This window comes from Macrobrachium rosenbergii, chromosome 41 (genome assembly GCF_040412425.1).
Source record: "Macrobrachium rosenbergii isolate ZJJX-2024 chromosome 41, ASM4041242v1, whole genome shotgun sequence".
In the NCBI taxonomy this organism is placed as follows: Eukaryota; Metazoa; Arthropoda; class Malacostraca; order Decapoda; family Palaemonidae; genus Macrobrachium; species Macrobrachium rosenbergii.
In genome coordinates, this window is record NC_089781.1 from 8669237 (window position 1) to 8682567 (window position 13331).

The 13331-nt window shown below is 38.2% G+C and overlaps 1 protein-coding gene and 1 long non-coding RNA gene across 2 annotated transcripts in view; one reads left to right on the forward strand and one right to left on the reverse strand.

Moving 5' to 3' along the window:
* The window catches only part of LOC136826620 (uncharacterized), a 356833-nt gene that overhangs the window by 157902 nt on the left and 185600 nt on the right, over positions 1–13331 (reverse strand). The window lies entirely within an intron of this gene.
* LOC136826539 (uncharacterized) overlaps positions 1–13331 on the forward strand; it is a 100829-nt gene that overhangs the window by 75225 nt on the left and 12273 nt on the right. The window contains 1 exon segment of the mRNA XM_067083722.1: positions 12689–13071. Coding sequence (XP_066939823.1) covers positions 12689–13071 — 383 coding nt within the window.

The window sequence follows — 13331 nt, forward strand, 5'->3', positions numbered from 1 at the left end:
AGCTACCAACTCCTCTGCCAGTGCCACTTGGGCGCACTGAGCAGTGCCAATCTCCGTCCGTCCAGACAGACGAGACCACTACCACATCGCTACCAGCGCCAGTGCCAATGTCAGTGCCAGAGCACGCCCCTGATCCCCCTCCAAGGGATCCAACTCCAAACCCCCCCCTCTTCGCCCGGTCTGGTGGCGCTGCCAGTGTCGGTAACAAGAGGGATGGGTTCTCCTGATCCCAGCGGAGGCTCACCTAAAGGCACGGATTCGCAACCCGGGCCCGAGCTGGTCACCACTGCATGTGAGTTAACCCCGCCCCCTCCGGCCGTCCCCTCTCTCTCGCTGCCCGCCGCAGATTCCTTCGCAAGTCATGATTCTGCCCTGCCTTCCTGGGCCGATGAACTCTGCGAACTGCGCAGGTTAATGTCCGAGCTGGCGAACAAAATTCCTGTGTCAGTTGTCGCAGCAGCTGACCCAGATGGTGCCCCCTGCCGCCCTTCGGCCTCGGGCCCCCCGATTCCCTGGCCAAGGACAATGGTCCAAGGAGGAGAGGTTTGTGGTGGAATTACCACGGGTATGGGCGATCGCAGGTAGTCCACAACAAGCTCCCGAGCTCTTCTGGCATCTGTGCAAACTTGGCATAGGGCCACCTCTTCATCTTTTGAACGTCTTGGCACCTTTCAGCCAGAAGAGGATGTCAAGGCCTTCTGCTATCTTCTTCCTTTCCTTTGGAATTTCTATCCCTCATCCTTCTCTGTCAATCTTTCCTTTACACTTTCCCTTAATTACCACCGCAAGCGGCAGTTAACACATGGGATATCATCCCCTTTAAAATGCATTAATCATTTTAACTTTGAAGCAGTAAGAGAGACAGAGTGGGAAGTGGCACGCCCTTACGCCCGTACTTTGGCACAAGGCAGGCGTGTCAGCTCTTCCTAAAGGGGTCGTGCCCTTTGGGTTTCCTTTCCCAGTCCTTGGGCTGAGTTAGCTCTGACCGTCGTCTATTGGCGACGGACGTTAGATTAATAAATAAGCAATAAATACCTCACTCTGTTATCCTTCATTTTCTGCGCATATCATTTACTTTTCATTTAATCTTTTTTTTCTATTTGTTAACGAATCTCGAGTCACAAGACTCCTGCCCTTGCGAGTTTTAACGTTACCCTTTTAATATCAGCGGCGTGTCCCGCCCCTCAGTAAGAAGTCACGTCCTTCATTTGTCATTCCGTGTAGTTTTCTTTTTTTTTTTATTGAGTTATTTTTGTGGAGAATTCTATCCCTGTCCAGTTCCCCCACATTTGTTTATCCTCCCATTCATACTTCAAGCAAGTAGCTATTTTTGCCTCGCCGCTGTCAGACTTATGTCATCCCATTTTAGCGCTGGCTGGAGGAATTAGTTACTCATCGAGTTTGTGAACAATCATTGTATTTCGATTAAACGAAGAATTGAATTGTTATTACAATTTCTAGTAAAGAGGATATCATTTAAAACCAACGGTGTATTGCCACTTATACCGCCTCTTCAAGGCACAACTAATCGCCTGCATGTAATTCCAGGATAGCAGTAAGAAGTTGGTTGATTTACATTTGTTTTCCTTTTACATCCTGCCTTGTATGTTTTATTTTTTGTTGTTGTTATTTTGTAACGTTGAAGTGTTCTTTGTTTATTTTCTTTTGAGCGCCTTATTACCCCAGTAAAGTAAGAGTAAAGAATGGGTAAAAATGGGTAGAATGAAGTATTTGAGCATTAATTTGCAAGTAAGGCACCTTTTATTGTATATTCTAAATTGCACTCTGCACCTAAAGTAAACCTTCAGTTTGTTATTGATCAGTATTGCAGCAGAGTTTTGCAAATAAAGTAAAGTAACAGTGGTAGCAAAGCAGAAGATAGAGTATCTAAGTCGAACGTTTTCTTCGCTCATTTTTGCTGTTGTCGACATTCGCACCCGCTTGAAGGTGTGAATGTCATCTTGCTGGGGGAGCTGTAAAGATTAGCGCCAAAATACGCAATGAAAGCGCCCGCCTTTCAGCTTTGCTTGGCCGATAGATAGGCCTCTGTCTATTTTGAACCTGTGAGAGGTAGTGAATTCTGGTTCAGGTTAGTTTCAACCAGTAGAAGTTGGGGTTTATAAGAGACGCTCAAAAGCTATAATTCTCGCCTAGGGCAGTAACTGGCTTGCGCCGTTTTCTTTGGTACAGAAGCGTGACCCGGTCAGGACATCGCCCCCCAACCCCTACACCCGTCCAGAAGCAATAAAAGGTCAGGGCGAGAGAAGCTCGCTCTCACACACAGTCGGTAGTTTAAGAAAGGAGGTCACGAGTGCAGACCTCGCCCACCCCCTCTTTCCCTCGTCGCCACGTGGAATTTAACTGCCTTCTGCTCTGTACCCCACATGGCCAGCAAATAGTGCAAGTGGGGATTTGCAAATCCCAAAGCGAGCAGAAACTCAACTGCAGCCTTTCATCATCACAAGGGCGCCCTTTCCCACCCGACCTACGACTTGAAAGCAGTCCCTTGGTGAGGGAGGCCCTGTATCAACGCACACACGTGAACCCTGGCAGAAGACGACGCTGGACGCCGACGTCAACCTTACGCCCCTGCGATTTGGTAAAGTACCTAGAACGAGTTGCTTAGTCACGTTATGTTCGCCCTTGTGCATTTATTAAACTTCTGGGCCTATAACTTGGTATTCCCTGATGCTTCTTGGTTCAATCCCGGCCCATGAGTTCACTGCCTCCTTGCTCTGAGTCACAAGTAAAGCCTCGGGGAAGTCCTTGGCGCCCTCAGCGCACACCCGAGTAATTCATTCCCCAAATTCCAGTATTAGATTGTAACCTAGGTCCTCATATCGTTTCAGAAGGACGATCGTAGCAGAACTCTCCTTGGTCCGTGTTCCTGGCATTCCCAAGCTTTCCCCCCCACCCTTCGGGAGGACTTCTGCAGCAGCAATTTAATGTGTTTCAGTTCATTTTCCCTTTGATCTTGTGTGTCATGAAAATATACCTATTTTTGTATCCACGTGTTTCACGCACTTCCCTTTGAGATAGAGCCCTCCGCTCCTTGTATAACTCCTTTTATTTTTTGTTTTTATGTCCTGGTTATCTTGCAAGGCCATTTTAGAGTAAAGTACTAAATGTGGAGTCTGAAGAACCACCTGCACCAGGAAACATATAAAAATATACATATATATATTGTATATATATATATATATATATTTTATATAATATATATATATATATATATATATATATATATATATATATATATATATATATATATATATATATATATATATATATATATATATATATATATATATATATATATATATATATATATATATATATATATATATATATATATATATATATATATATATATATATATATATAATGTCACGATGCGTATCAAGTACCTGGTTATTACACAACTAATCTCAAAATTCAAAAATATACCTCACTTCAGCCAGATACCTGAACTCTCATAACATTAATTGTTACGACTGAGTACTCTAAAGGTAACAGTGATCCCTTAAGAAAAAACTTATTTATCAATCACTTGAAAAATCAAACTAAGTTCGTCAGAATATGTGTGAGGTATCAAAAATTAAACTAGAAATCTTCTAGAGTAAAAGGGCATCACTCCATCAAAAAACTCTAACTGTTTCCCTGGTCTTAATTCACTTTAGCAAAACTAAAAGAACAAAACATGTTTATCACTTTGCCTTATGCACACACAATCAATCCTATTCACTGGTGATCAATAAATGAAACACTGTTTTCTAAAAATATTAAATACAAAAATTTATTTTCAAATTCAAAGTTTATAATTAGAATTCACAATCTGAAAAATTTATTATTACTTGAAAATAACACAACACTCAATTAATTCTTGAATTAAATTATGAAACAAAACTAATTCACAAAAACTTTATCGGGAATTTAAATTAATCAAACAAAATTTAAACTTTTAAGAATTACTCAAGATTTGAGAAGAAAATCTTAACACATGAGATATCAAAATCAAATATGCAATGTTAAATTACGTATGCAATGTTAAATTATCAAGAAATATTTAAAATGCTATGTAAATAAATGTTACATCACAAACACAAAAAATGTGAAAACAAAGAGATTGTAAATAGAAAAACACACAAAAATACACATAAGATTTATCAATAATGATTTCACTTGTTCAAAATTTCCTAACTTATCATACCATGGTATTAATAAGTAAAATTCACGTTACCTTACACAACTTGTGAAAACCTCTGTAAATCACTTGCTGCAGCTGCGTTACCACAATACACACTTTTTTACCAGGCGCCGTTACGAACTAAATAACTTTGCTAAATTCAGATCTCAAAAGTTAAATGCTAATACGTGACCACAAAACACTACGTTAAAAGAATCTCTTTCTAAGAACGAGAGAGAGAGAGAGAGAGAGAGAGAGAGAGAGAGAGAGAGAGAGAGAGAGAGAGAGAGAGAACCAATTCGACTGGTCTCAGGAATCAGAATGAAATAGATTTTAGGATTCCAGTAACACGTGAAACAATTACATGATGTCATTAAAGCATTTTGGGTGCGAGATACAAAAAGTTCTAGAAGCAGGGAAGTGACGTCACTAATGCATTTTTGGGTGCGAGATACAATGGAGAAGCTTCTAGAAGGAAAGTTACTTCATCCCAGCAAAACGTTTTGAATGCAATCTTACAAAACATGACGTAATTGATCAGGACATGTATTCTTTCTCTCAAAGTGGCGTACGTGACTTGAACAATGCATGCAACAACATGAAATCACTCGTCTCGAGCCCGTATGGGACGAATCGGCGTTTGTTTTTGCAAGCTGTCATCACTAACCCAAAACAAAGCGCTCGCTCTTATCTGAACTGATGACAATTGAAATGAAACAAGCCCTTCCTGGACACACACACACGTGTTCAAGTACTATGCTTTTACCAAGAAAGATATTCGTTCTAAATTACGTTACTATTAAAATTATAATAACAATTCTAAATTACGCTATCAAGTTATCATTAGTTCTTTTGAGATCTGATGCCAAACTAAATATGACACTTCAACGATCATTACCATTACACATAACACATGAAAAAAGTAAGTATGTCAAAATTATAGGAGGATATACGTATCACAAGGCAACATCATGAAATTCCTACCCCCAGAAGATTACTTATCCCGGGTTTGAATCCAACGATTCACAACGGGATAAATAATCTGCTATGACATTATCTTTTCCTGAAATGTGTTTAACACTTACATTATACGGTTGTAGGCATAAAGACCACCTGGTCAGTCTCATATTATTATTTTTCATCTTATTGATGAATGAGATTGGGTTGTGATCCGACAACACTAAAATTTCTTCATTCCTAGGTCGGTTCACATACACTTCAAACTTTTTCAATGCTGTGATTAATGCTAATGTTTCTTTTTCGATTGTTGAGTAAGTTTTCTGGTGCTTTTTCAACTTTGAAGACATGAAACATACTGGATGGAAGATTTTGTTGTCATCTTCTTGAAGTAGAACAGCTCCAATTCCACAGTCGGATGCATCAACTTGTATCACGAACTTTTTATTGAAGTCTGGAGCTTGAAGCACTGGTCTTGAAGTTAATATGGCTTTAACCTTCTCAAATGATTCTTCACATTCTGGAGTCCAATCAAACTTTCTTTTAGGACTGGTTAAGTCAGTTAAAGGGAGCTACTACGGCTGAGAAATTTGGACAGAATCGGCGATAAAATCCAGCCATGCCCAAAAATCTTTGTAGCTGTTTCCTCGTAGCAGGAGGGGTAGCCTTACGGATACCTTCTACATTAGCATCAATAGGAGCGAGAAGGCCTTTTCCAACTTCAAATCCTAGATACTGTACAGTTGCCTTTCCAAACTCACTTTTTGTAAGTTGATTGTTAGTCCTGCTTCCCGAAGTTTCTTGAACACTTTTCTTAATATCTTCAGATGTTCTTCCCATGTATTAGAATAAATCACAATGTCATCAAGGTATACACCTATTCCTTCTATTGATCCTAGTAGTTGATCCATCACTCGCTGGAATGTTGCAGGTGCATTCATCAGACCAAACGGCAAAACAGTGTATTGATACATTCCAAAAGGAGTAATGAAAGCTGACAGCAACTTAGCATTCTCATCTAAGGGAATTTGATAATATCCTTTCAACAAGTCTATCTTGGAAACAAATTTGGCTCGCCCAATATTATCAAGTAATTGATCAATAAGAGGCAAGGGATAATTGTCAGCCACACTGATGGAATTCAGTTTCCTATAATCAGTACACATCCTAAATGAGCCATCTGGTTTCTTCACTAACACACAAGGAGAACTATAATGATTTGAACTGGGTTCTGCTAATCCATGCTGCAACAAATATTCAACTTCTTTCTTCAAAACATCTCGATGAAAAGGTGATAAGCAATAAGCTCTCAGTTTAAAAGGTTTTCCATCTTCTCTGATCTTTATCTCATGCTTTGTCAGATTGGTACACCTAGGTGCATCTGCAAAGATTTCAGGGAAACTTTGAATCACTTCACTTAATTCACTACTTTGCTCAACACTCAGATGTTTTAATTTATCTTCCAAATTTTCTAATATTGAAGAATTGTTCATCTTGTTTTCAGCTCCCAATTCGTAACCATCATCGTCCTCTGTAGATGAAGTTATCTGTGTTATTAACACTGTTTCAGTTTTAGTCTCTGAGAAGTAAGGTTTCAAAAGATTCACATGTATCTTCCTCTGTCGTTTTCTTCTTCCTGGTGTTTCAATCACATAAGTTCGATCACTTAACTTCTCTATTATCCTATAAGGACCTTAAAACTTATTGGTAAGGGGAAATCTTTTCACTGGTAAAAACACTAGAACTTGCTGTCCAATACTAAAATTTCTTAGCTTAGTCTTAGCATCATATTTTCTTTTCATTTTCTCTTGACTTATTTTCAAATTTTCTAAAGAGAATTTTCTAATTTCTCTTAACCTTTTCCTCAAGTTCTTCACATATTCTCCTTGGATTTCCTCTTGATTTTCTTCCCAATTCTCTGCAAGAATCTTCAATGGACCTCTAATGTCTCGACCAAAAATCATTTCATTTGGTGAACATCCCATGCTTTCTTGATAAGCATTCCTAACTTCAAATAACATTAAAGGTAAACCAGTACCCCATTCTCTTCCTGATTCATTACAATACTTAGTTAACATACTTTTCAACGTCTGGTGGAACCTTTCCAAGGCTCCTTGAGTCTCTGGATGATAAGCAGTTGATAACTGTTGTTTTACTCCTAACAAGTTCATCACATCCTGGAATAATTTTGAAGTAAAGTTCGTTCCTCTATCACTTTGCACAATTTCTGGTATTCCAAACTTGGAGAAAAACTCCACCAACTTCTCAGCAATTACCTTTGCACTTATACTTCTTACAGGAATCGCCTCAGGATACCTAGTCACTGGACACATTAATGTTGATAGATATTCATTTCCTTTCTTTGTTTTCGGAAGTGGCCCAACCACATCTATAATTACCTTGCTAAAGGGTTCTCCTCTAACTTCTATGGGATGTAGGGGTGCTTTCTGAATAGTTTCATTCGGTTTTCCAGCTATCTGGCATGTGTGACACACACTGCAAAATCTGCTAACATCCTTGTGAAGTCCAGGCCAGAAAAAATACTTCATAATCTTCTCAACAGTCTTCCTGATTCCCTTATGTCCAGACTCATGCGCTACTGCTACAACTTGTTTCCTCAGTGGATATGGAATCAAAATTTGATGATATTCGCCCCATTCAGCATTTCCTGGTATATCTGCAGGTCGATGCTTCCTCATTAGCAATCCTTCCTTTAGATAATAACAGGTGGAGGTTTGTTGCATTTCTTCTTGATCAACAACTCTGAAGAACAAATCAGCCAACGTTGTATCCCTCTTCTGCAGTTTCATTAGCTTCTCTCTTGTCACTTGACCAACTTCAAGGGCTGAACTCTCCATATCTGCTAACTCTGCCTCTGTAGTTTCACTACTATCTTCAGGAACACTTTGACTACTCGGAGTCTCTTCAATAACAACAGGATCCTCGTCTTCTTGGGAAGTCTCTTCATTACTAACACTAGGGGAAACTTCACTTTCCTGGAACAGCTCTTCTAATCTTAAAGATCCTTCACTTGATTCTTCTGGTGCAGGTAAATCCTCAGTATTTTCACTTGCAGACATAGTTCTCTTCATACTCCTGGTAGTTACACAACTTGGAAACAGGTGGGGGTTTTTCTTCTCTAAATCTACCGTAGGACTAACCCTTAACGGTTTGTCTGTCACTACAGGACAAGGAACAAATGGTACACCACCAACTTCATTACCCAGTAAAACATGTACACCTTCAACAGCTAGCGAGTCCTTTACAGCAAAATCAACATTTCCTCTCACCAATTCACAGGACAAATGCAAGCGGCATATAGGAGTTACCTCTTCTCCTCCTATACCCTTCAAAATAACTGAATCTCCGGTGAGATTCTTCTCCAACTGTGGGTGAGCACCACGAACTACCACACTATGGTTACTCCCCGTATCACGTAATACCTTGACTGGTACCTGCACACTTCCTCCTTGAGTTGTCAGCGTAAAAGCCTCCAAGTTGCTCAGCCACTCACTGCTTGAAGTTACATTTCCACTGGTTGCTAAACACTCTGCTTGTTTAGTCTCAGTCGTCCCCACACTGCTCCTCGTAGTTTGCTTCACCTGGTTACCTTTAACCACTTGACCAACTGGTTTGGTCTGCTATTGTGTCTGATAACAATCTCGACTGTAGTGTCCTACTCTTCCACACTTGTAGCAGACAACATTAGTCTTCTGTATCTATCTTGAAAACAGACTGGATGATGAGGATTTAACATTTAATTGCTGAGGGATGTTACCTGGCTTTGTATTGGCATAGCCACTAGAAGGACTTCCACTTGTAATGTTCCTGAAATTTGGATGAGACCTGAAACCTGTGCGTTGTTGGTTCTGGTACTTGACATTATAATTTCTTTTGCTAGAAATTATATTAAAATCTTCGCTCAATGTAGCAGCTTTGTCAAGTTTTTTAACCTCTCTCTCTCTTAAATAGGCTCTTATGTGTTCAGGAATTCCTCTAAGATATTGTTCTAGGACTACTAACTCTTCAAGTTCGTCCATAGATTTAACTTTAGCAGCCTCCAACCATCGTTTAAAACATCTTCTTACTTTGTAGGCATAATCCAAGAAAGTTATCTTGTCATCCTTTCTCAAAGATCTGAATCTTTCATTATCATATTCAGGGGTCATCTGGTAAACTTGTAGCACATTATGTTTGAGTACCTTGTACTCTTTACACTGATCAGCTGATAAGGCTAAATAGGCACTTCTTCCTTTACCAATGAGAACACTCTGTAACAAGACCAACCATTTATCCTCTGGCCATCCCATACCTGAAGCCACTTTTTCAAAGTGATCAAAAAACTCATCTGGAGCTTCTTCTGTAAATTTTGGAATTAATTTCTGCACTCTTACTACATCAAATACAGGGTCTGAATTACTTTGAGTAGGGTTAGACGGTGTTACAGGTAATGTGGATCGAGCTTTTATTAACTCCATCTCCCTTACATGTCTTGCTCTTTCTCTTTCTTCTTTTGCTCTTTCTCTCTCCTCTTTTGCTCTTTCTTCTTCTGCTGCTTTTTCTTCTTCTCTTTCCTTTCTTTCTCTTTTCTCTCTATCTTCTCTTTCTCTTTCTGCTTGCATTTTCTCTCTTTCAGCCTGTATCTTCAGCTTAATCAAATTTTCTTCTGCTTCTATACGTCTTAGTTCTGCTTCTGCATCACTTTTCTCTTTCTTTTGCTCATGTTTATCTGTAAATTCTGCCTCAGCTGCATTCAACAATTCCTGTGCATCTCCTAACTCTTCATCTACTTTACCAGAGTTCATCAATGCTTGGATTGCAATATATTTGATTTGTGCCTTAATCATACCACTAGACACATTACCCCCACATGCCCCTGCTAAAGCAATCCACTGTGCCTTAGTCAGGTTGGATTCAGATAACTCTTGGATGGAAGGAGTTGCTAAAAACCTCTGAACATTGAACAGGGCCATTTTCTCTAAGTTACTCATCTAAATAATTCACAACACAATGCAAAAAAATAACTATGTGGTCACTCTCCTATCAAAATGTATCCCTAACACCACCAGCATAAACCATAAACCAGAGTGATATTTTGTTTTGTTCCACAGGTCTCTGGGCACCAAACAATATAATGTCACGATGCGTATCAAGTACCTGGTTATTACACAACTAATCTCAAAATTCAAAAATATACCTCACTTCAGCCAGATACCTGAACTCTCATAACATTAATTGTTACGACTGAGTACTCTAAAGGTAACAGTGATCCCTTAAGAAAAACTTATTTATCAATCACTTGAAAAATCAAACTAAGTTCGTCAAAATATGTGTGAGGTATCAAAAATTAAACTAGAAATCTTCTAGAGTAAAAGGGCATCACTCCATCAAAAAACTCTAACTGTTTCCCTGGTCTTAATTCACTTTAGCAAAACTAAAAGAACAAAACATGTTTATCACTTTGCCTTATGCACACACAATCAATCCTATTCACTGGTGATCAATAAATGAAACACTGTTTTCTAAAAATATTAAATACAAAAATTTATTTTCAAATTCAAAGTTTATAATTAGAATTCACAATTAATTAGAATTCACAATCTGAAAAATTTATTATTACTTGAAAATAACACAACACTCAATTAATTCTTGAATTAAATTATGAAACAAAACTAATTCACAAAAACTTTATCAGGAATTTAAATTAATCAAACAAAATTTAAACTATTAAGAATTACTCAAGATTTGAAAAGAAAATCTTAACACATGAGATATCAAAATCAAATATGCAAAGATTAAATTACGTATGCAATGTTAAATTATCAAGAAATATTTAAAATGCTATGTAAATAAAGTTACATCACAAACACAAAAAATGTGAAAACATAAAGAGATTGTAAATTGAAAAACACACAAAAATACACATAAGATTTATCAATAATGATTTCACTTGTTCAAAATTTTCTAACTTATCATACCATGGTATTAATAAGTAAAATTCACGTTACCTTACACAACTTGTGAAAACCTCTGTAAATCACTTGCTGCAGCTGCGTTACCACAATACACATTTTTTACCAGGCGCCGTTACGAACTAAATAACTTTGCTAAATTCAGATCTCAAAAGTTAAATGCTAATACGTGACCACAAAACACTACGTTAAAAGAATCTCTTTCTAAGAACGAGAGAGAGAGAGAGAACCAATTCGACTGGTCTCAGGAATCAGAATGAAATAGATTTTAGGATTCCAGTAACACGTGAAACAATTACATGATGTCATTAAAGCATTTTGGGTGCGAGATACAAAAGTTCTAGAAGCAGGGAAGTGACGTCACTAATGCATTTTGGGTGCGAGATACAATGGAGAAGCTTCTAGAAGGAAAGTTACGTCATCCCAGCAAAACGTTTTGAATGCAATCTTACAAAACATGACGTAATTGATCAGGACACGTATTCTTTCTCTCAAAGTGGCGTACGTGACTTGAACAATGCATGTAACAACATGAAATCACTCGTCTCGAGCCCGTATGGGACGAATCGGCGTTTGTTTTCGCAAGCTGTCATCACTAACCCAAAACAAAGCTCTCGCTCTTATCTGAACTGATGACAATTGAAATGAAACAAGCCCTTCCTGGACACACACACACACACGTGTTCAAGTACTACGCTTTTACCAAGAAAGATATTCGTTCTAAATTACGTTACTATTAAAATTATAATAACAATTCTAAATTACGCTATCAAGTTATCATTAGTTCTTTTGAGATCTGATGCCAAACTAAATATGACACTTCAACGATCATTACCATTACACATAACACATGAAAAAGTAAATATGTCAAAATTATAGGAGGATATACGTATCACAAGGCAACATCATGAAAAAAATATATATATATATATATATATATATATATATATATATATATATATATATATATATATATATATATATATATATATATATATATATATATATATATATATATATATATATATATATATATAGAACATAAGCAGAGGTATTCTTTTCCCTTTATTTTAAACCAGTGGAACATTCTTTCGGGAAGCATATCGATGTCGACTTAGTTCCTCATTGGGTGGGTTGATATCGTACTCGGCTAGCACTATCCTAGGCCCGCGTTCGATTCTCCGGCTGGCCAATGAAGAATTAGAGGAATTTATTTCTGGTAACAGAAATTCATTTCTCGGTATAATGTGGTTCGGATTCCACAATAAGCTGTACGTCCCGTTGCTAGGTAACCAATTGGTTCTTAGCCACGTAAAATAAGTCTGATCCTTCGGGCCAGCCCTAGGAGAGCTGTTAATCAGCTCAGTGGTCTGGTTAAACTAAGGTATACTTATCTTAATGTGTGGCTCAAAGTTCCAGAAGATGTGATGACACATTAGAACGCTCTGCTTAGTTTTCCTGACCTGAATCGTAATTTCAGTTTATTTGTATAGTGCGCAATTGTACAAACTGAAAAAAATTCATATTTGATAGTCTTTCGTATTTGCTGACACTTTTATTTTATCAATTTCAGAGATGGCGTCAGAAACAGTGCATTCAGAACTCAACGAAGAAGAACCTTGCACCCCAACCCCAGGTATTCAGACCGCTTCCGAGAAACTGGAACTTCTGCCTCATTCAAAGAGTCGTGCTATTTTTACCAAGAGTCCCAAAGTGAATGGTGAAACAGATAGCGTGGATGATGTGAGAATTCCCTTGACAAGAATCACAAATGACGCAGATTCAGATTGCAAACACAGAGAAGCGAATTCAAATGTGTCCGACAAAGGCGTCTGGAGAGATGAGACAAAATCGAGCGAAAGGGAATCAGACGCAGAAGAAACAGAGAAAGATGACGACAGACTTCCAGATGGAGGATGGGGCTGGGTGGTCGTCTTTGGCGCTTCTCTTATCTTAGTAAGTAGAGGTGGAAGTAGAGATGAGATTACTTTATTTTAGTTTAGCGAGATGGGCACAAAAATCCCATACTTTCACTTCCTGACAATTCATGTTTGATTAATTTTTGTCAAGTAGGAACATCAGTTACCTTAGTGAAGGCAACGTTACTGACATAAGCATGTACAACGAAGCGTTGATTGCATTACGATAGCAGACAAACTGAGGAGATTTCCTCTTTGTCAGGCTCATGACACCATTACTCATATAACTTCAACATT